This window comes from Pelodiscus sinensis, chromosome 7 (genome assembly GCF_049634645.1).
Source record: "Pelodiscus sinensis isolate JC-2024 chromosome 7, ASM4963464v1, whole genome shotgun sequence".
Lineage (NCBI taxonomy): Eukaryota > Metazoa > Chordata > Testudines > Trionychidae > Pelodiscus > Pelodiscus sinensis.
In genome coordinates, this window is record NC_134717.1 from 54852743 (window position 1) to 54876643 (window position 23901).

The window sequence follows — 23901 nt, forward strand, 5'->3', positions numbered from 1 at the left end:
ACACCGCAAATAAGGGATCTTTTGGAAAAGGCTTTATTTTCCAAAAGATCCCCGTCTAGACTGGCGCTTTTTTCTGGCAAAGCTCCGAGCCGGAAAAAAGCGGCAGCCATGTTTATGCAAATGAAGCGGGGGGATTTAAATCTCCGCTTCATTTGCAATTGCAATGTGTCTAATTTGCATTTCTTTTATGGAAAAGGGATGCTGTCTAGACACAGCCTCATTGTTAAGCTGGTTGCTTCTCTCTCTTTTTCTTTCTCTTTCGCTCACTGTTCCTCAAGGGGTATTTGTTTTGGATTCCCCATTTGCTCTGCAAAAATGATTCTTGTACCCACGCTAAAGATCCCTGTAGTGCCCAAAATCCCATTTTGAAAGGGAAGTCAAGGCATCGTATGCCAAATTCTGCCAATGGGCACAGATGTTCACTTCCTATGGATGTCATCCATAGTCAATTTGTTCCTTTTGAGTGCAGGAAACAGTTTAGTATCAAAGATCTCAAGTTGCCTGACCATGCTACTATTATGCTGGAGGATATTAATGGCTGCCATCAAGCAGGCCTTTGATTTATAGACCAACCACCTCAGCCTCCTCTGTTAGATTGCATGGAAGGAGTAGTTAAATACTCCTTTATGTGATGGTAGCTGGAAACAATAAGAGGCTACCGCCAACGGCACAGTGTCACCTTCAAAACCCTGAGCTGGGCTCAGCTGTAAGAAGATTCCTTTTGGACTGGTTGCCAATCCAGATGCTAGGGCTTTGTGGGCAAGGCGTGCGTGTGTGTATGGGCAGAGGGAAGCTGTTTGTGCAGTAAGAGAAACAGTTGGGAGTGTGACCCTGAAAGGGGGAGAGAGACAGAGCTTCTTGGGCATGCCACTGACTGGAGGGACAGACTTGGGACTGGCAAGCAAGGGCTTAGCCTGCTGTTTGCGTCTGCTGTGTTCAAGGATACAGGGGTCTGTGTACAGTCTTTGTCAATAAGCAGAATTGCACCAAAGAGTATATACTTGACTTACTTCATCCATTTCTGCTTGTAACGGAAACAGGTCTGCAAGCTCTTACTACAACCCTGGCTAGCCAAAGGGGGCATGCTACTGAATGCTCTAAGGGGGACTTTCATTTCCTTCAGCACAATAGTTTTACCAAGGATTAACTTTTCTTTTAAGCAACTAGAGAAGATACTTCCTAAAGATAAAAAAGCTGAAGTCATCAAACAACTTTACTTCCGGTGTGAAGTGTTGCCAGCACAGTGGTTTCACTCAGTTTGTACATCAAGTGCTCCTGAGGGGGAAAGGAGAGGAGAGAGAAAATGTGTGAGTGACTGAATGCGCTAGCCCCACCAGGTTGGCTTGTGGTTCTGTCTTCACGTTCCTTTCTGGGGGTGTGGTCTTTATTTGCAGCCCACCGTTATCACCATGATATTCTGGATATTAGCTGCTCTCAGCTTCATTCAAGCCACTGCAGTAATAGGTAAGTCCTTTTGAGCCTTTCCATGCATGTTTCTGGACTTTCATTAAGGCGCAGGAGAATGTATTTCAATGGGGGTTAATAGTGACTCCTGGCTGATAATAGATTGTTTTCAAAATCATAATTTTCTCCAAATGTCAGCCTCAGAGCTTTGTTTTTTGTACTCTCTTTAGGGGTGTTTGGGAGTCAGGTTACATATACCAAAGGGATTTGTCCCCTGGCATTTATCAGTTTGAACACATCACTACTACCTTGATGTATTCATTATTTTGGGGTATAGACTGTTTCGATGACCCAACTTCTCTCAGTCTATCTATTTTTTAGCCTACAGAGTATTCAGTGTGCAGCCCTCCCCCTTTGAGAGTTCATCTATATAAAGGGTGCAGGATTGAGCCCTAAGTTTATTGAATGAGAATCAATACAATGGATAAAATAGAGGTTTTTTTAGGACAATCAATGGGTTATTCTAATTGTTTTAAAAGAGAATCTATTGCTACCTACTGAATAACCAGCTTCCCTCGGGGGGGGGGGGGGGGAATCTATTTGACTATTTAAGGATCTTGAAATGTCACTGAATATTTTAAACTTGTAGTTATTCTCGCTTACCTTACTTTATGTCTTGTTATCTCCTCTCCTATGTGGTTTTTAGTAGCTTCCTAATAGTGACATCTTTTGAGGGGACATATTAGAATTCAAAGAAAGGCAGGGGATGATTGGGTTTGCTTTGACAACCTCAAGCCAGAGTAGTGCTGAAATCATTGGTCTGTGATTCCATCTTGTCAGCTCTTCTCTAAATGTCAGCAGGAAAAGAGATGAACAAAACCCCTGTCCTCCTAACAGAACTAGCACATGTAAGCCCATTCTTCAATTGCTGCTGCTGCTGCTTCCTAACAAAATAATTTTGAAAAAAGGAGTGAGAAACAGGTCTTACATTTTTCTGCAGTTCTCCTCCCTCGTTAAGGACATTGTAAGATAGATATTGCTTCAGACTTCATCAGCATCTGCTCCTTATTTCTCTCCCAAAGTTATAATTTTCTGTTTGTAACATCAGAATTATTTCCCCAGTAGGCAATGGGTTTGCCACAAACAGGTGATTATGACTGTCGGTGTGGGGATAAGCAGCAGGAGAAGGTGAACAGTGGAGGGGGAAAAAACCACTGGGGAGCCAGCAGCTTTTAAGTGAATCTTTTGAATGCAGGATGTTCTAACGATACACTGACATACAGCCATTGGCTCAGATCCTGCAGCCACTTGCACACTAGACTAACTTTAAATACTTGAGCAGTCCCCTTGGTTTCAGTGGGACTACTCAAATGTGTAAGACGAAGCACATGTGTATGAGCATGCAGGATGAGAGCTTTGCCACATGTTTATTCCCTATCTTGCCTTTCAATTTAGATCCTCTGATCAGAGATGTTTAATAAATGGAAATCATTATGGTTGGTCTTTATAACATCCAAATACCTTTTAAAGTCAAGGAGAGCATTGCTTGACTAAGGACAACAAAACTGTCCAGTTATTATTATTCTATTATAACACTATCTCAGAGAACTCTGTATGTTGACCTGGCAAAAAGGTACTTCTTTCTTACTTGCCTTTCTGCCTAAACCATTATTTTCTTGGAATCTATCTGCAGCGTGCATTTCACAGCGAGTGCAGGTGGGTTCTCTGCGTAGGGTGTTGCAAATGACCCATCCTTGTACTACAGGATAACTGCTGGTTAATTGTCTTTCTGGGTTAAAAACTGACCGGTAGCCCACCCTGCTTACTGGCATGTAGAAAGTTCTCTGGGGTATAAGCAAGGTGAGCAGTGGTTTACCAGAAACTGGGATGACATCAACGTATTTCCGCTTCTTCGAACAAGTGAAACAGACACTTGGGCCCGATAAGAAGTTGCACTTAACTAACCCAGTAGTTAAGTAACCTGGCATTTATTACCTTTCTTCATACAGACCTACTACAAGGAAGGAGAGATTAGCAAGGGCATGAGTCTCTCATGATCAGGAGAAATGATTCAGAGTAGGATATTTCACTCCAGGAGAAGCTGCATATCATAGACAGCTGGTTGAATCTGCCAATAAAACACAAATGTGATGGAGAAAAGACCCTTCTGAGCATCTTGGAAAAGACTGGAAGTAGCTGAACAGCACAAATCGTTAGCCTTCGGTCAGAATTGTCTTGCTTGTACCATACCTGTGGGTTTTTTTTTCTTGTTTATAGATTTTTTTTTTAGCACTCTTCAGTTTCTTCCCTTACCAAGGAGTTCAAATGAGCTTTTTTTCCCTTTATGTTTATGTAGAACAATGATTTAGCTGCTTAAAACCTCGTCCCATATTCCTAACAAAGGCAAAGCAACTATAGTTTCCAATTTCACCGGGGGGGGGGGGGGGCGGAAGAGGGGAGAGACAATAGAATTATCTTCTTCTTTAGGCTATCAATTCAAGATAGGATATTATGAATCACTTGCTGGCAATGCATGGAAATTTTGGGAAAAACAATTCTTCCATGCTTTTACGTTTTTCTCCATTTCTCTTCCTGGGCCACAGTGACTTCAAAGGAGTTTTTCTAGCATAGAGTGTATGAGATCAGAACGGTGGAGTTTTACGGTTATTAAGTATGGTTAAGATTTTTTTTTGTGATGAAAAGTCCTAAGTTCTAGTATAATATAAATGTAATATGAAGACTATGGTATGAAGCACTTTATGACAAGGAGATCTTACAAACACTAAATGCAACAGTTGCTTATAAAACCACAGGCCTTGATCCTGCAAACACTTAAACTTGCACTCTACTTGCTAAAGAGACTGGTCCCACTGACTGAAATGATTCTACCCCCGATTTTAAGACTTTTAGGAAATTGTAGATAGTGATTTTTCATAATTGTTGCTTTCTGGGCTGCTTAAGGCAAGGTGCAGTCATGGCTCTGTATCAGTGTTTGTTATTATGTAGCATTTACACCGAACACAGCCTTTGGAAAAAGCAATGATCACCATATTTATGGGAAACTGTACACAAATGGAAACACCTACTACATGTTTCAAAGTGTCACCATTTTAACAAAGCCAAAGTGACATTTCCAAGAACAGTGTTTTCATGAATGCAAGATAGGTCAGAGGTGACCTGAGTGATTGATGGCTTAATTGTATTCTCTTGTGGACTGAATACACATTTTGGCATGACTGATTTTCTCCAACAGAGAGAACCACAAGAGAGGAATAACAAGCCTTGCTGCAGGCCAGGACTTGGGTGTTTTCGGCTGAGGTCGCACAGTGTTTGCTTACATTTTGCATCCCTCAATGCACCTAGCTTTCAGGAGCAATAATTTGTTCCACATAACAAAAAACAAAACAGCTCAGTCTGTCCTGGTGATGGTGTGATTTAATATAGTGGGGCTATCTTACAAAGCTAACCCTGGTTCTCAGCTTAAACAAAACATTTATAAACAATCCTCCTCCACTCACCCACAAAATACACTTTACTCACACTATGATGGAGTCCTATATTCCATATACTCGGTTAACAAAGAACAAGAACGTATGCTAACACCTCGTCTGCACTGGAAGGGTGACAGATTTGGCTGCAAGGCCAAGAAAGCAGGAAAGAACTCCAAGGAACATGTTTTGGGTGGAAAGGCCACTAGATTTTAATCTCCTATTGTCAGTGACACATTGCTGTGGGTGCAAAAATTAACCGAAACTGCAGTTGAATAGGAGAGTTCAAGGTATTTGGTGTTACTTAACGCACATTTGAGATTAGAAATCAGTCTAGGGCAGCAAAGCTGCCTGGGAGGTTACTGGACTAACTAGAGGAGTCTAAACACTACCTTGAAGGGGTTGTCTCAGTGCTGAAATCTCAGAGGGGTGCCCTTTGCCCTTAAATAGGGAAGAACAAATGAAACTGGCTTTTCTTCAGAGTTGGTTATGGAAGCATGGCAGGTGTTTCTCTAATCTGCTCATGCTTTTTGGAAGTTTCTGATCAAGGATATAGAGATTGGGGTGACGACCAGCTCTTTGTCATACACGTGTACAGCACTGAGCACAAGTGGGTCTGGCCTCTAGGCACTATCACAATTTTGCTACGAATATGAACAAATTTTAGCCACAATTCCTCATTCTCAAGTTATTGAAAAGCCCTGAGTAGGACTTGTAGGCCCCAAACATGATAAGTATTAAACAATTCTGCTGGTATCTTGCACACTCCTGTACTGATTTTCTTGCTAGGTGGAACCACACCCAGCTACTATGTTTGGAAAGGGCATTAAATCCCAGCTACAACCAGTGCGAACACATTTTAAAACAACGCTTAATTAAAATGGGTTAGCTATCACGTGCCAAAAGCAGGCCAACACATGGAGCAGCTTTTCCCTCTAATATTGGCAAAGGCTTTAAGCAGCTAAAGAGCTGTCCTGGCACAATGGCATGGAACCCAAAATCAGGACCACTTTCTGCCAGGGCGAGGGGACTGAGTTAGTTTCTCACTCTGCTTGGAGCAGGGCCTCCGGGGTTTTGCAACCACAGGAAAGCAGGCAGGGTTGGTGGCAATAGATACAGGTTTGTCGCCCCCGCACACAGCGCTAGTCAAGCTGAAGCAAGAGGCCTCAGGGGACGTGACTAGACTCTTCCTCTCCCTAGCAGTCTCCCCTTGCTAGAGAGAGGGCTCTGCAGAGCAGAAGGCAGTGCCTGCTCTTTCTCCTTCCCCAGAGAACAAAAAGAGCCAGAGGCTAGCAAGTCCCTCCTATTATGTGAGAGTGGCCAGCTTCTGCAGGAGCGAGCTAAGTTGGCAATTGAAGAACTAATGCCGACTTTAAGGATGCTCTCCTCTTATGGTTGTTCAAGGCTACAGCTGGTGGGTTGTCTCTGTTGCCCACTCCCTAGATCAGTTCCTGGCCAAAATGCTCCTTCCTTTCCCAGATTCTTCATGTGTTTCCCTCCTGTCCAAGTTCTCCATGTTTGCTCTCCCTCCCCACTGTCAGGTCCTTTCCAGTGTCTGTTAGGCCAGTAAGCAGTGCCTGCACACCTTCTTCGATAAGCCACTGGTGCCTGATGATGGAAGCTCCACCCATTTCTGTTCTTCCAATCACTCAGCTGAAGAGTGGGGGCAGTGTCGTCTGGATTCCCACTACCCTCAGATAGGACCTTTGCCCCGTTCCATGCCTCCTGTTGCACTTTCAAGGATAGTGAGTTTTGAAGCAGAATATTTGAGGGGGAAATAAGCCAGGGCAGAAACAATATCCACCTCAGCATGGCCTGTGACTCTGTGTGACGCTGACAGGTGGAACTGCACCTGGGACCTCTGAAAAAAATCCAGCAGGCTCTTAGCTAAGGCTGGAGATCAAACTCCTTCTCTCTCTCTGTAAGTGGTCTCAGTGCCATTACCTGGGACAGTGAACCACACCCAATAGGTGTGTGGATTACATTTGTCCATGGCTAGGCTAATTAGAGTCCACAAAGGCCTAGATAATTTTATCCCAATGGAAAAGACCAGCACAAAGCGCTTGTTTGGGTCCTCATGGAAGTTTTGCCACTGGTGAGAATTTTTCCCTCAGGGTATGTATATACTACAGCACTAATTTGAACTAACTTAATTCAAATTAGTTAATTCGAACTAAGCTAATTCGAAATAGTGCATCTAGACCTAAAAACTAGTTGGAATTAGTGTTTTGCTAATTCGAACTAGCATGTCCACATTGAGTGGACCCTGAACTGAGGTTAAGGCTGGCCGGAAGCAGTGCCGGCAGGGCATCAGATTAGGATTTAGAGCACGTAGCTGCTGCCTCAAGCTAGCCGAGGGCTGTGCTTAAAGGGACCCGGGCCCCACCCTGGACAGACAGTTCTCGGGGTTCCCCGCTCACTTGTCTAACTCGATGAGGGACAGCAAAGCAGTCCTGGCTTGGAGTGCCCTGAATGCCCACACTCGGCACATCACACCACTCGGCCATCAGCCCGGCTGCACTTGCCACAGGCTGCCATCCGAGAGGGGGGGTCAATCAGGAGGCTGCAGGAGAGCTTCCACCCTAAAGAGCCCGCAGAGCCACCCCAGTCCTCCCCATCGGGGGCTCGTACCCCATTCCTCCCTCACCTCCTTCCACTTACCCCTCTCTAGCCCCCCTTCCTGATGTACAAAATAAAGGACACATGTGGTCAAAAATAGAAACTCTCTTTATTGAACAAAACTCGGGGAGACTGGGAAAAGGAGGTGGGAGGGGGAAGAGAGAGGGTGGGAGAGGGGAGGGCAACTAAAATGATCAGGGGTTTGGAACAGGTCCCATATGAAGAGAGCGTAAAGAGACTGGGACTTTTCAGCTTAGAAAAGAGGAGACTGAGGGGGGATATGATAGAGGTCTCTAAAAGCACGAGTGGTGTGGAGAGGGTGCATAAAGAAAAGTTCTTCATTAGTTCCCATTATAGAAGGACTAGAAGACACCAAATGAAATGAATGGGTAGCAGGCTTCAAACTAATAAGCGAAAGTTCTTCTTCACAAAGCAAATAGTCAACCTGTGGAACTCCTTGCTGCAGGAGGCTGTGAAGGCTAGAACTAGAACAGAGTTGAAAGAGAAGTTAGATAAATTCATGGAGGCTGGGTCCTTAGAGTGGTATTAGCCAGGGGATAGAAATGGTGTCCCTGGCCTCTGTTTTGGAAGGCTGGAGATGGATGGCACGAGACAAATGGCTTGGTCATTGTCTTTGGTCCATCCCCTCCGGGGTAGTTGGTGTCGGCCGCTGTCGGCAGACAGGCTACTGGGCTAGATGGACCTTTGGTCTGACCCAGTACGGCCGTTCTAAGCTCAGGGCTCAGGGTCGGGGATCTCACTGGACCACCTTGATTTTCATGCAAACCTGCTCCTGGGTGGCCAGGCTGGCAGCTCTCCTGCCCTAGACAGCCACTTTCCTGTGCTTAGTTCGGAGGTCATGGATGAGGTCCACGATCTCCGCACTAGACCAGGCGGACGCCTGCCTCTTGCAGCCCCGGGCAGGCTCCTGGGAGCTGCCAGCCTGGTCCCGGGAAGAGGAGGAGGGCTGGGTGGCTGGCTCGTGCCGTGCCAGGTGTAGGGTATGATGGCTGGGTGCTGGCAGGCTTGCACCTGGCACGGGCACCGTAGCCAGACTGTGCCCCTTTAAGGGCTCCGGGGCCGGGAGGGGGGCAGAAGAGTTTCCCTGGTGGTGCCCAGAGTGGCCACCAGGGCAAGCTGGGGAGGGCTAGCCTCCCACTAGTTCAAATTAAGTGGCTACACACCCCTTAATTCGAACTACTTAATTCGAACTAGGAGTTAGTCCTCGTGGAATGAGGTTTACCTAGTTCGAATTAAGAGCACCGCTAGTTCCAATTAAGTTCCAACTAGCGGTTTGCCTGTGTAGTGCCTATCAAAGTTAATTCGAACTAACGCTGGTTAGTTCGAATTAACTTTGTAGTGTAGACATACCCTCTTTTCTCAGCTTCTCCAAAAGAGAGTAATATCTCACTTAAGGACTATTCCTCTTAAATAAGCCGCCATCGGTGCAGTCCACTTCAGTGAGTCAACAACTTTTGGCACATAGTAGTACGGAGAGACCCCACTGATACAAGGGGCACCTCCTTTTTATGTCAGACCAGTCAGATAAAGCAGGGTTCTGCCTTTATAGGAAGTGTATCTTTGGGCCATAAAAATGCTAAATGCCGTAGAATTAAGTCATCATCCCCATCTTATGGCGTAAGAGGTTAAAAAGCTATTACAGCAATTAGCTAGGGCCAAATTCTAGGGTCAGTTAAACCAGGGCTACTCAACATGCAGCCCGTGTGCCACATGCAGCCTGTGGCCTGTTTGTTTACGGCCTGCAGTGCAGTTTGGGATTACATGGGGCTCAACACATGGCTCATGGGTGAAAGCCAAAACAAAAAAGTAGTCAATATAACGGTCTTCTGTTGAGATGCGTTTTAGTAGTTAAATTCCTGGACTGTCATTGCTCATTAAAAGTGCTGTCACATGGGTGGAAATCGGGTAAATATTGCATTTTATTAATATTAGCAAAGCTGACTTAAATGGGGCCTGCATGTTATGTAGTCTTACCTTAATCTTTGTATTCATGCCCCTCAATGTGAAAGACGCTATTTGTATATGCAACCATACTTAAGTTGCAGCCCTCGGCATGTGAGTATCACTGTGGCCCCCAGGGCTTCCAAAGTTGAGTAGCTCTGAGTTAAGCCATCACATTATTTGTCTTTTAGTGAGGTTGTTTTTGGAATCTAAGGTATATGTGTAAAGATAATCCCTTTTTTTATTGATTGGTGAGCCAGATGTTAAATACATGATATTTCAAAATAGTGCTGTCCACTATACAAAGGAATAGACATTGGTGTGCCTATAACTGGGACAGAAGTTAGAGCTTCAGTGCTAAATGTCACACTTGCAATCCAACTCAGAATGGATTGGTAGATACACACTCTCAGTGGGTACAGATATGTTGAGCAATTGCACCAGCAGAACATGTAATTTTTAAAAATATCATATAATGCATTTTATAAATGAGTGTTTTTTTCCATCCTCCCTCCCAGAAAACAAGATTTCAGTGGAACAGCACCCTCTCATCATAACATATAATGAAAATGTTACTTTGGCCTGCAAATATACCTATAATGGAACTGGGAACGAATTCAGAGCATCACTGAATAAAGGAGCAGACAGAGCGGTTGAAGTCTGTTCTCTTTCTTGGAATGATTCCTTCCACAAAAATCATTCCAATGAAAAGTTCAACTGCCTTGTTGCTGTTGATAGCAATAAAAAGCAAGTGAATTTTAGTCTTTGCAACCTGAATACCAACCAAACCGATATTTACTTCTGCAAAATTGAAGTCATGTTTCCACCACCGTACATCTACAATGACAAGAGCAGCGGGACTGTCATCCATGTGAGAGGTAAGACACAAAATCATAATTGTCTGATATTATTTTCCGTACATGTGCACCTTGATTCTAGAACTCATAGCATTCCTGTCAGGTACATAATGACTATCACTCAGTGAAAGGCAAAATTCTTCTTCCCCCAAATAGTGGGTCTAGCAACCTGCTACTACCCTCTGATGGACATAGAAGTTACAGAAGAGTATGGGAACGAGGAGTCAATTTGTGGAGATTAAGGCTATTGCTTAGTTTTCTCTGTTCTCTGAAATATTTTCTGTTTCTTTAAGAGATGCTTCACCCACCACCAGAATTTCAACCCGCAAGACCCTTTTGGCCTATAGTGGTGACTCTTGGAGTTCTGGCTTTCTACGGTGTGCTAGTCACAGCAGCCTTTGTTATCTGCTGGGTAAGAAATTATTTGTTTCCCCTTGCTTTATGTGCCTCAGGCACAATTCCACTCTTCCTCCTGCCAGCTTTTGCTAGGCTTATACACTCACCTTCCACAATTGTTGGCCTCTCCAGCAGTGGTTCTCCACTCTGGTGGCCAATGCCCATCCGTGCCCATTCACTTCAGCGGAAACAAAATCTAACTGCCCTCTGCATGCACCTCAGTAACCAGGTAGGTTCCATACCAGAGTCCCAACCCTGGCAGAACTCTCATCGGGGCTTTAGTAGGAGATCTGAACTCCAGGCTTTCACACGGTCCACCCACTAGTAATACTGGGTTGGACTGGCCCCTCCCCTCCCATAATAAAACCAACATGGGGAGGAGACAAGGTCAGGAAAACAGAAAGACCCCCCTTGTACACAACTTCCAGGGCCATTCTCCAGCAGGATGCGACAGACCATTTTGCTCACCTACAATATGTCCAGGTCCTCTGGTTCAGCAGTTAGCCAAACCCTTCCAATTCTTCAATCGGCCTCAGCAACGATTCTCCCTCTTTCCACCCTCCCAAGGAGCCTGACTCCACAGGGCTTCCTCTGGCCACTGCCCTTGCTGTAAGTTGCTGGAAAGCAGGCGGAATCTCCACCCTGAAGTAGGCAGCCTAGGAAAGAGGATGCAGGTTCCGAATCTTTCCTTTAAAAGTATCTATGGAGCAGAGCCAGAGGGGCAACCCTGGCACCCTCTGGCTTCATCCTCATCTGCTTTATTGGATACTTGGATACGCAGATCTGCAGAGCCTGGCAGAGCTCTCTTTCTCTCTCAATATATATTTTCAACACATCACCAGGCAATCTGGTTGAAATTCCCTGACCCCACCTTTAGATTAAACCCTGCATTTTAGTACCGAAACCCATGGGCAGTCAAGATCTCTTGGTTGCACCGTAATTGTCAGACCGATGCACACAGTTCTTTGCCATGAGCATGCCTGGTGATGTGCAGTCTGGATCGGGCATTGCCATTAGCAAATGTAAAGCCAGCAAATGCTCCCTTCTCCCTTACCACCATAGAGATTTGCTCTGACTGGGTCATAGGAAAGCTTACATGGCTAGAACCAGTAGTGAGATTGCTATGCAGCAGCTAGGCCTTAATGAAATACTGTCATTTCAGAGCCATAATGTAGAGGCTAAGCAATTTTCTCTCTACTAGTTAGGTTTTCTCTCTCCTATGTTTCAGATATAGGCTCTTACTAAGAGGACATTCTCCTGTGGAGAACAGCAGTATAGCGTACTGATTCTGTGCTGTGCTTGCTTCATCAGTTTTTACCTGCCCTCCAAATAACTTGTAGAGGGAGCTGAAGTGAGAGCAGGGGTGGGGGGGTTGAAGGCACAGGGCTCAGTGTGGCGGGAGGACCAGGATGGGGGTGGGGGTGCCAGAGTTAGGACAGAGGTTGGGAGGTTCAGTGAAGATTTTCAGGAGTGAGGGCAGGGAGATGGGAGGGTTGGGGGGCTCAGGGCAGGGGGTGGAGGGTGCTGGAGTGAGAGAGGGATGTGGGAAGGCTTAGGGCAGGACATGGGGGTCCAGGACTCAGAGCAGGGGGCTGGGAAGCCAGGAGGGAAGAAAGCTTACCAGGACTGCCCATGATTATGAGGGTGATGCTGCTTCGGTGGAGGCTCCTTCCAAGGAGCTGGAGCTGTGTGCCCAGGCTAGCAGGTCCCCCTGGGGAGGGAGACAGGGCTATGCTTCCCAGATAGGTACTCCTCCCACAGGGTCAGGCCTGAGGGGACCTGCCCCAGACTCAAGCTGCCCCTCCAATCTTGGAGGGAGGGATCCAGGGGCTGGCCCCAGATGCTAGTGGCCCCCTGTCACCTGCAAGCTGTCTGCGGGGTAGGGGATAGGGCTCCGGGGTCTGCCCACAGCCTATAACAAGCAGCCCCCTGCATCCTGCAGTCTGTCTTTGGGGAAGGGGACCAGGCTTTGGGGGCTGGCGAGGTTCTGGAGGCTGACACCTAACCTGCAGCACCCTGTCCTCCCATGGCCTGCAGGCTCTCCACAGGGGAGCAGGCTCTGGGGCTGTCCAGGTGGCTGGGAAAGGCCCCAGAGGCTGGTCCCAGACTTGAGCAGCCCCCCTGTAACCTGCAGGATGTCCATGAGGGGGACAAGACTCCAGGGGCTGCCCCTGTCCTGCAGCGGCCTAGCCTGCAGCCTGTCTAGAGCTGGACCATGGTTCCTGGCTCTAGCCTCTCTTGGGCGGGGGCTCCTATGCAGGCCCAGGGGGTCCCAGGAAGGAGGGCCAGAGGTAGGGGAGCTACTCACCCAGTCTAGTGGTAGGCAAGATGGTGGAACCCCAGCACTGCTGGCCACTCTCTTGGTGGTTCATCTGCTCCCAGTGGCCACTCTTAGTATTGCATCCCTCCACTCTATGAAAAACAGTCCCATTTCCAGAACGTCCTGTTTTCCTGGCACAACCAAACCGTGACCTTGCTTTAAATTAGGGTGTAAGAGGAAGCTGCCTGCCAAATTTGGTAACCGTGGCTTTTAGTGTTTAGGAGGAATTCTTGAACAAATGGACTTGCAGACAGACACACACACAAAACAGTAATATATATATCATGTTATAGACCTAAATGTGCATAGACACGTGCATGTATCTAATGATTTAGACCAGTGGTTCTCAAACTTTTTGCCCCATGGCCCACTCCGCTCAAATCTTTCCATCATAGGGATTGGCCAATGGAAACAGCGGGAAAAGCCTCTAGGGCTATGTCTAGACTGCAGGCTTCTTTCGAAAGAGGCTCTTTCGAAAGCATCTTTCGAAAGAGCCTCTTTCAAAAGATCGCATCTAGACTGCAGGCGGATCTTTCGAAAGAGAAATCCGCTTTTTCGAAAGAGAGCACCCAGCGAGTCTGGATGCTCTCTTTCGAAGACGGCCTCTTTACATTGAAGAACGCCTTCTTTCGAAAGAGGGACTTTCGAAAGAAGGCGTTCTTCCTCGTAAATTGAGGTTTACCGCCATCGAAAGAAAAGCCACGTTCTTTCGAAATAATTTGAGTCTGGACGCAGGGGAAGTTTTTTCGGGAAAAGGCTACTTTTCCCGAAAAAACCCCTGAGTCTGGACACGGCCTAGGTGAGCAGTTTCCTGCACTGCTGTTCCCCCAGCTGGAGGGAAGGGGAGCTGCAGCGCATAGAGTCACTTCCTCTCCCAGCAAGCCAGATCTGGCACGCAAGTCTCAGGGCTCCCCCACCCCTGCAGCAGGGAGACAGCGCTGGGACTCTAGCCTTGCCAGGGGAGGGTGAAGGGGGAGAAGGGAGCAGGTGCAGAACTGGAACGTCAGTGCAGGCTCCCCACAGTGTGGGAGGGGAGGGGGTCCCAAGCCTGTGCCCCGCGTGCAAGATGGTTGCGGACCACTAGTGGTCTTTGGCCCACACTTGGAAAACTCCTGATTTAGACATACACTGCATAGTTTATAAGTAATATGATTTACTTTCGCAAACTTGAATGCATGAAACTTGGTCACCATTTAAAGTAATGAAACATTAAAGTTGTTATAGTAATCTTAACTCTCTCGCCCCATGTTGAACATATCTAACCCAATTTTGTACCTGCAGGATAGCTGGACAACTCAGATCCAGATCAGTTGGAGTGACGCATGCACTTGCTGTATTCTAAAATATTATTTAATGGTAACATAATATTCCACCTGTCCCTATCACTATGCAAAATTTAAGATTTCTTCACTTCAAAGAGATGAAAATAATTTCCTTCCCATATTTATATGAGAGTGGGTTTTTTTAGATACTAAATAAAAACCAGGAGATTAGATCTATGAAACCCAAATCTTCCTGCTGGCTTCTCTATGCGCTTCAATGACTGCAGAGTCATAAGTACACAGCGGTGGAACTCCACAGTGAAAGAGCAGCATAAAATATGGAACTAACCTTTATGTATCCCTGTTATTCCATAGACCTGACATTTATTGCTCAGCTGAGTCGCTTGTAATTCCATCTTTATGTAAAGAGACATATATACACACTTCACATGTTTTTCAGGCAAATTGCTCTGCAGATTGGTCTTCAGCAAGGACTAGTCATTTGGAAACCTGGGCAGACAGATCTGTGTTTGTGGCACCTGCATGCACATGCACATGCAAAAAAAAAATTGGAAAAAAATTATATATTTAGTCCTTACAAAAGTAGAAAATATAGATTTTGCTCAGGATTTTGAAAATATTTCAGATGCAAGAAATGTAATAAAAAAGGTGGTTTATATCAAGTTACAACCACAGAGTTGTGAAAGGAGGGAGACGCTAATGCACAAGGGTATCCCTGGGTAGAAAGGATGGGCTAGAGACTAGGACCCAGAGCTAGACTGGCAGAAGTCACAGATGCAGTTGCTTGCTCAGCCACAGAGTTCCTAACTGACGTCAGGCAGGTCACGTCATCTGCAAAATGGGGATAGTGCTTTCCTACTGGACAGGGTTTCTGTAAGGCAAACGTCCCTTGACAAGTGGTAGAGATGTAGCCGTGTTAGTCTGGGGTAGTTGAAGCAAAATGCAGGACAATGTAGCACTTTAAAGACTAACAAGATGGTTTATTAGATGATGAGCTTTTGTGGGCCAGACCCACTTCCTCAGATCAAATAATGGAAGAAAACAGTCACAACCATATATACCAAAGGATACAATTTAAAAAAAAAAAATGAACACACATTGTCCTTTTCATGTGTGTTCATTTTTTTTTAAATTGTATCCTTTGGTATATATGGTTGTGACTGTTTTCTTCCATTATTTGATCTGAGGAAGTGGGTCTGGCCCACGAAAGCTCATCATCTAATAAACCATCTTGTTAGTCTTTAAAGTGCTACATTGTCCTGCATTTTGCTTCAGCTGTCCCTTGACAAGTGTGAGGTACTCAGGCCCAGAGAGATGAGAATAACCTCATCTCTGCTTCCTTCACCGCTCACCCTGCAGGCTGCTTGGGAGCTGGAGGACAGGGCAGTGCAGTTACATGTAGGCAGGAGTTTTCTGTCACTCTTATTATGCCTATATTAGCTATTTTTAAAAAATGTCTATCTAGAAGCTAGGAAAACCCCTTGCTGAGTGCAATTGCTTTACATCTGCTGAGTCATTTCTGCAGCTAAAAAGGTGGTTAGAAGTTAGAATACAGTCTTAGTGTACAACATTCACCACCAGGAGAATTCTCTTATTCTGTAGTGTTCTTGGCAGGTGGGCTGCTAGGCCACTGACAGGAGAGGAGGGCAAATATCATGGAACACTATGTGCCTACTCATGCTGGTTTTTTAGAAGAATTTATTTAACTGTAGGCACTTGCTGCAGTGGTTTCCTGAAAAAGCCTTGGGGAATAATTCTGAGTGGTGAATATGTCTGATTATATTATGATATCCTTGGACAATTCATTAACTGGAAAGCAGGAAAAATAATCAAGTCTTTTATTCTTGATGAGCCCAGCTTTAACAAACCCTCTGGACCCCTTTATATAAAGACTTTTTAAAAAGTATTCAGCCGATGTAGGAAAAACTAATTACAGAAATGTTTTCATAATTCTCCCCCATAGTGGAAAAACAAGAGGAACAGAATACTGACGAGTGACTACATGAACATGACACCACGCCATCCTCCTGGCCCAAAGAACAAGCATTACCAACCGTATGCACCAACTCGAATGCACACGGAATACCGCTCTTGGGAACCATGACTATCTGATTATCAAGTTACAAATATCCCTGTTGTGTTTTTACTCTGCCATGTGCACTTGGACGGGAAAGGATGGCCTGCCAATAGTTTGTCATGTCTGTTATATTTGATGACATGTCTACATCATAGCAAGCACCGGTCAAACTTTATCTGATGCTGTGTAAAAGTAGGTTGCCTGCTATGATGGTTGAAAACTGTCTGCAACTCATGTTCCAGCTTCATGGTGGGTAAAGGGGAAAGATAACACTGGATCCACTACTGGGTATATTGTTAATCATTGCAACTAGTCATCTTTCCTAATAACTTTTGCTTTATATTGAACATTAACAATTTCTAGTTAGAAATAGGTTTAACTTGAAGAATGATAAGTCTCTGAAATACAGCCCTAACTGATTACCATTAAATATGGTACCAAACAAAATGTTGATGCAAAAGTCCCCTCTTACTTCAAGGAGGAGTATCCAGTTTCAAGTTCCAAACACATGCTTAGCAAGAGAGGATTCCAGCTGTACGGACTAGTCAGCTGCAAGCTGTGGGGGGCATTAGATCATTCCACAGTTGGGTTGTAATGACAAATCTAGGGTCCTTGAAACTCACTATACATTAAATATGCAATTCTTAAGTTCTTAAACTGGTAACTGTGTAGTATGTGTGGGGGGTTTGAGTGGGCAGAGAAGGCTGTATGAAATAATTCCATACAGTAAGAAAGCAATTTACCTGTAAGGCAGGTCTGGAGCAACAGGGGCGGAAGAAAGATCTGCAGACATCACGAAGGGAACCTTCTGGAAATATGCTGGCCTACAGCAGGGAAACACTAGAGCCTGGCTAAAGTCATAGGAGAAGCAGGTGAGAAAATCCTCATTAGAGCTCACTGAAGGCAGATTTTTCAAAAGTGGGCCAGATTTCTGAGTGCCTAGCCCCCACACAATTGGGGCCAGACTTTTAGCTGATCTGAGGATCTGGTGTGCACCCAACATCCTGAGCTCTCCTGGAAATCCGTCCATGTGGTCAGGTACCTAACAAGCACCTTTTGAAAATTCTGGTCACAATGTTGAGTGATAAGATCATTTGAAAATGTGCTCCTAAGCACCCTATCCTTGGAGGGGCTGGCCGGCCTCAGCTCCCGCTGCAATCAACAGGAACTAAAAGCTCTGAGCATTTTGCAGGAGATGTTGGGTACCTTGAAGGATCAGACTCTAAGTGGGTCTTACTGATATAGACTTTTCTCTAGGCACACTCCAGGGAGGAGTAAAACAAGGGCTAGAATAAACCTTGTTCAATTATTTTCACATGGCATATTTCCTTTAACGATGATTCCAAAATGGCAGAAGCATCATCCCAACACAACAGCAACTTCCAAGCTTAAAATAAGAAATTCCTTTGCTGGTTCTCTACATTCCCTCTATAGCTGAGCAAAAGGCAGATTTTCTGTCCATAGAAAATTCTGATAATCCTACCTTGGTTTTCATCTTGAACCAGAACAAAAAGATCCCTGGCTTCCACCATCCTCAAATCTTATGGACAGCCCTAAACCACATCTACACAAACCATAGCAGATGCACCAATGGGAAATTAAAAACTCTCCAGTGAGGGACTGTGGTCACCCAGCACAGACCATGGACGCTATAACGACTAAATGCCTTACTCACAAATATAGCGATACACCTCACCACACCTCACAAAATTTCTTGGCAACCACCTGCATGTAAAGCTCTACATCTACATCTACATCAATCTCACGAAGAAGAAGAAGGACACAAAGTTGAAATAAAATTTTTTAAATTTCTGTTCCATGAAAAAAATTGGTCATTCAGAAATGGTGAAACAGTCCCAGTCAACAATTTCAATGGAAATGCAATGTTTTGACATTTCTGAATCAAAATGTTTAATTTAATGTTGTTGATCTGAATGGAAATGCATCGTTTTAAATCCGTTCAACATTAAACTGCATTTCCTTACAAAGTCACATTGCCTCGCGGGGAGTTAGTCTGATGCCCTTGGTCTTGACATGGATAGGCTCCCTGGCTGTACTACATCTCCCATGATACCACTGCAGTAATGGGAGTCACATGACGGACTACTTAGGTTGGTCAGAGAGGAGACAGTGTTGCATTGTGGGAAATATAGTCAGGCCAAGCAGTCCATTCAATGGGAAAATGGGGCAAATGCTGATTCCCATGAACCAATGCAGCAAAACAGGGAAATTCAGTTTAGTGTTGAATTGACTCAAAATGAAACATTTCAGATTAGTTTAATAAACAAAATAGGCCAATTTTGTCTGAACCAACTATGAGCTAAATGTGTTGTTTTGGGTTTCCTAAGGGAATGAAAAAACCAGAAATTGAGGAAAATTGATTTCTACAGAAAATGATTTTTGCAGAAATTGTCTTTCCTGTCAGAAAAATCATTCTGACAGAAGATTCCTAATCCGCAGCAATTTCATCCTAAATTAAACCTATACAGGGCTGTGTACTTGAATATGCCCCAGGGAATAATCTTGTGTTATAGCAAGGGAGTGTATAAGAAGACCTAATGAGGCTTTTCCTTCTTCCCTCTCGGAGATTATATCCATGGCAGAAAGCACAGAACTCCTCTGTCACAGGAGCAAGGTGAGAACCAGAGCCATGGTCTAGTCCCTGCTTCCTCCTTGCTTCAGAGGAGACGTGAGCTGCGCCACTCCTTTTGTTGCTGCAGCCTGTTGTCTCTCTCTGAACTCGTTCCAGTGCACTGGCTGGTACCTTGGGAGGGGTGGAGCCAAAGCTCTGCTCACCCCCTGACTCTGCCTTAATAGCCTGACCGCTCTCTGCCTGGCTGCTACTCACCCCTCCTTCCCCATGTAGGGCCTAGCAATGTGGGTAGTCTCTGCAGAGGAGTAAGAGGATTCCTTCCTTCCATGCATCAGCTTGCAGAGAACTCACAAGCGAGTCCTCCATGGTAATTTTGTAGCTATTTGCATATGATCACTGCATCGTCTTACTGGCATCCTAAGCCACAAATCACTGCCGAGTACTTCATCCACTTGCCATTGAATAGAAGGAGAGCTGTGATGAGACTATACTGTGAAAATAAGGTCTTATACTTCAGCATGAGTATAAGGTGAGCAGACAAATGTGTACAGAAAGCAATAATACACAGGGCAACATGTCTGGTTTAAAATTGCATATGCATTGCCAGACTTGAGAAGCAGGTGTATTTCAGTGTGTCTACTTGCCTTGGAGATTTTCTTGTACTTTTATAACTTTCTTTTAAAACTGTTACATAGATGATGTAAATAAATTTTGAATACTTTGTATGGCCTGGCAGTAAAAGACAATTGTTACTTTTTAATGCAATTGTTAGTGTTATTTTCTTTTTTTGCCCCTAGCACTTTATGGAGTTTCCGTTTATATGTGCAAATGTAGCAGTGTAGTATGCTACAGTACAGTACTTTGTAGGTCGTGTATTAGGTCAGTATTTGCTAAAAAACAGAACACACTGGAACGCTGGGGCTCCAGTTTCAAACAAAAAGGGGCACAAATAACTAAGGGTATGTCTACACTACCCTCCTAGTTCGAACTAGGAGGGTAATGTAGGCATACCGCACTTGCAAATGAAGCCCGGGATTTGAATTTCCCGGGCTTCATTTGCATAAGCGGGGAGCCGCCATTTTTAAAACCCCGCTGGTTCGAACCCCGTGCAGCGCGGCTACACGGGGCACGAACTAGGTAGTTCGAACTAGGCTTCCTAGTTCGAACTACCGTTACTCCTCATTTCATGAGTAACGGTAGTTCGAACTAGGAAGCCTAGATCGAACTACCTAGTTTGTGCCCCGTGTAGCCGCGCTGCACGGGGTTCGAACCAGCGGGGTTTTTAAAATGGCGGCTCCCCGCTTATGCAAATGAAGCCCGGGAAATTCAAATCCCAGGCTTCATTTGCAAGTGTGGTATGCCTACATTACCCTGCTAGTTCGAACTAGCGGGGTAGTGTAGACATACCCCATCATACAATAAAAGGAAGACCAGGAAGGAAAGTGCATGAGCCCTGATGTTGTGATGAAAAGTATAAACATAGTAAGAACGTATTGTGGGGCCATCAATTCCATGCGGTTGGCCATGCATTTTGTGTAGCTGAAATACCAGTTTTATTCACCTCTGGTGATGTGCAGGGCACTAAAGGGACATTGTATCTGGAGAAGTGGGCATGTTGAGCCTGCAAACTGGCTGTGTGAGTGGTGACTTGTATCTCCTGGTTTATATGTACTCCTGGCTGATTCAAGCTACTATCCAGCTTACTGCAGCAGGGCCAGCCTTACCTATGTGCAGAATACACAGCTGCATAGGGCACCCAAAAAGTGTGGCCCTACTGGGTCTTAACGTCCATCCTTCAGGCTCTTCCTGTCCCTGTTCTGTGATTGCTCACCCTGGAGAGGAGCTAGTTAACTAAGAAGTGGAAAAGCCAGCCAGAGCTATTAGCAGAACATGGAACCTGTGAAAGAGCCGCTGGTAATGAAGTAATTTAACAGGCATTTGCCAACCCCAGGAACAGACTGTCAGTTTTTGAATGGCCTGTGTTAGTTTACAGGAGCTTAGTTTAAAATTGGCTTTAAAAATAGTTCATGGGAGCATTGCTGAAGGTTATAAAATGACATCTCAAAAAAATCATCCCCTCCCTGGCTGCCATCAGGTATGGGGGGCACCAGTTGAACAGTGCTGTGTAGGGCCCCTATGGGTGCACCTGTATGTCAGTGAGCAACACGTCCCGGGCAGCCATTGTTTCTAGTGGCCTGATAGTCAACACGCCAGCTGGCTGAAATAGGAAATAAAATGAGAACATACCCCATTGTGCTGCCCAAGACTGGAATACAGGCCAGCAAGGAGGATGGTGGGAGCAGAACAATATGCCCTACAGAGAGGTTGAAGTTCAGTCGTCTATGCCAGCCAGCTAGACTGCACTTTCACTAGCTCCCTACCCCCCAGCACACCCTCTGTAACTTGGATTTCAGTGTTAAATGAACACAAGGGCTGGAATTGTCATTCCTACCCATAGGGAATGGGAGTGAGGCTCCTTACCAGGCATGTACCCTCAGCCCACACACCAACAGAAACCCTGTCAAAAATCTGTGAAATATCTTTCTTGGTTCTTGCTGTTCTAAGGATTCTCTCTTTGTCATATTACTTTGATGTGATGATGTGTAGGGACCCTAAACTGTCGGTGCGGGACTGTCATGATTGTCAGATCAAACGATCCTGGTCTTCTCTAGCCATTTGAGTCACAAGAATCCCAAGTCTTCACCATTAGCAGAAGCTCCAGAATTTCTGTGGTTTCTTCTGAGACTGTCAACACTGTCTTTACATGTTGGCTAAATCATTTAGTCTCTGCCTAATCTATGTAATCTGCTGGCCCTTTTACTCTCATTAATTTCTATGCAGAGCTCTGTAGTTCAAGTGCCCACCCAACTTGCTCATCTGTTCCAGCACCCTGAAAGTTCCTTTTTAGGTTTTTCTGTATATGCCACAGAGTTGTTTTATGGCAGAGATCGTCCAGTGTCTAATGATTCTCTCCAGGTTTCATTCCAGGTGGCCACTGAAGACTGAAGCCTTGCAGAATTTTGAGATGCATTTGTCTCAGGCTTTGGCAAAAATCAGCTTTCTCCTCTTCCCACCCCTCTACTACGCTGTGCCTTTTCTGATTTTGAGCCTCCCTAAACTACTGATCCTCCGCAGCCTCTCATTATGCATGGCTCCCCTTGTTGCCTTTCATTTGTTTACATTTCTGTCCATACAGACAGATTTGGGTCAGTGCAGAATTGTTAAGTTTGTAGAGATTAGCCCCTGCATCTGCAGCTACCCAGGCCTGTGAGCAGCAAGTGTGTTCTTGGCAAATGTCAGTATGTGTGAGGAAACACACACAAATCTACTTCAAAGCTAAAGATCAAATCTTTCCATTTTTTGCAAGTTTTTTTTGCTGCGCTGCTGGAAAAAGTGTATTCAAGATGAATCATTGATAGAGGTGTGATTTTGTTAGTTGCTCACTATAACAAGAAAGCAAGCTATGGAAGGAAGCACAGCTAAGAGGTTATCTGTCAGGGTACATCAACACAGCATGGCTAAAGTCAAACTAAGCTGCACAACTTCAGTTACATCAATTGTGTAGCTGAAGTCAAAACAGCTTAATTCAGCTTTTGGCACTGTCTACACAGAAGGAAGTCAAAGGAAGAACACTTCCTTCGACTTCCCTTTCTCTTCGTAAACTGAGGGTTACCGTGAGTTGGAGTAAAAAGTCCTTCAGCTCGATATTATTTTGAAATAGTGGCTTGTAGTGTAGACATGTGCTATTTCGGAATAACGTCAGTTACTCTGAAATAACGCTGCAATGTAGATGTACCCTCAGTGACCCAAAATGATTTTTAGAAAACAATACAGAAGAGCAACTTACAAGCTATATTTAAAGGCTGTGATTTACAAAGTGAAGGAAACACTGAAAACTGCTTCTCTGAATGCAAATAGATTGATTTTCATGATTAGGAACTTCAGGTTACAGCATCACATTACAATGTGTTGTTATTCCAGCCTCAAGGGTGCACAGATAATCTGATGTGGCCAGTTTGGCTGATGAGGTATTAGGAGGCTGCCAATTTCACGTAAACCCATTCTGAGAGGAATATAAAACCCTCATGGTGTCAGTCACGGTTTCACATGCATTCCAAGAGCAGCACGCTAGCTCTTCTGACATTTTTTTAAAATCAAAGATGAAACATCACTCTCCTTCCAGGGTTCATAAGCCTATAAATAATAGCTCAATGCTGGGGGAGGGGTGAGAACTCGAGTTAGTCTTATTTGACCACTGAAGTGGCTGACAGTTTTCAGACAGCTGTTTTCCTAGTTATGTCATTATGTGGCTTCTTTTCCTACTCAGTGTTTGAGTTCCAAAAAACCTATTTTGGATCAGGCTGATACATCTTCACAGGTTGGAACACTCACCTGATCTGCTTTTTCATGCACATTTCATAATCAAGACCGTTGCATGTGCTTCTTGGCCTCTAGCACAATACGGCCTCTGGCTGATACCATAATACAAAAACAAGGAAGCAAATAAGCAACTTGCAACAGTACAGAAGCTTGTCGAAGTTCACGTACTGAGTTCTGTGGAGCAGGCAGAACAAACAGTTCTTTGAACTTTTTCTTTAAAATAGCAAAGCCCTACACAATTATATTAAAAATATGTTAATGAGCATTTACAGTGGCAGAGTCAAGGACTGAAATCTAGGAAATGCCAAGTTTACAGTTGCCTGGGCACCTTTCATTCTGCCCCCTTGTGCGTATGATTCAAGTCTTTAATTCCATGATCCCATACTTTCCCCCACTCCCCCACAGGTTGACTGCTCACTTAGTGCTGTAGTGTAGACATACCCTAATTCGAACTAACTTAATTCAAATTAGTTAATTTGAACTAAGCTAATTCGAACTAGTGCATCTAGAACTAAAAACTAG

At 44.8% G+C, this 23901-nt stretch overlaps 1 protein-coding gene across 3 annotated transcripts; it reads left to right on the plus strand.

Moving 5' to 3' along the window:
* Positions 1–1145: 1145 nt before the first annotated feature.
* Positions 1146–17063, plus strand: CD28 (CD28 molecule). 3 transcript variants are annotated; one of them, XM_075933809.1, is made up of 4 exons: positions 1152–1464; positions 9992–10351; positions 10624–10742; positions 14328–15327. In XM_075933809.1, exons 1-4 carry the CDS (start codon positions 1410–1412, stop codon positions 14409–14411), a joined length of 618 nt encoding a protein of 205 aa, XP_075789924.1. In that variant the 5' UTR covers positions 1152–1409; the 3' UTR covers positions 14412–15327. The 3 variants fall into 3 exon arrangements, with proteins under 3 accessions (XP_075789923.1, XP_075789924.1, XP_014433394.3); XM_014577908.3 differs by lacking the exon at positions 14328–15327 and adding an exon at positions 16293–17063 and having other exon boundaries at positions 1161–1464; XM_075933808.1 differs by lacking the exon at positions 14328–15327 and having other exon boundaries at positions 1146–1464; positions 10624–12067.
* The last annotated feature ends 6838 nt before the right edge of the window (positions 17064–23901 follow it).

Bases quoted from the DNA above. Each gene is read 5' to 3' on its own strand.
- CD28 (XM_075933808.1), top strand. From the start codon at position 1,410: ATGATATTCTGGATATTAGCTGCTCTCAGCTTCATTCAAGCCACTGCA. The intron at 1,465-9,991 runs GTAAGTCCTTTT...CCTCCCTCCCAG, and splicing joins TCAAGCCACTGCAGTAATAG to AAAACAAGATTTCAGTGGAA. The intron at 10,352-10,623 runs GTAAGACACAAA...TGTTTCTTTAAG, and splicing joins GACTGTCATCCATGTGAGAG to AGATGCTTCACCCACCACCA.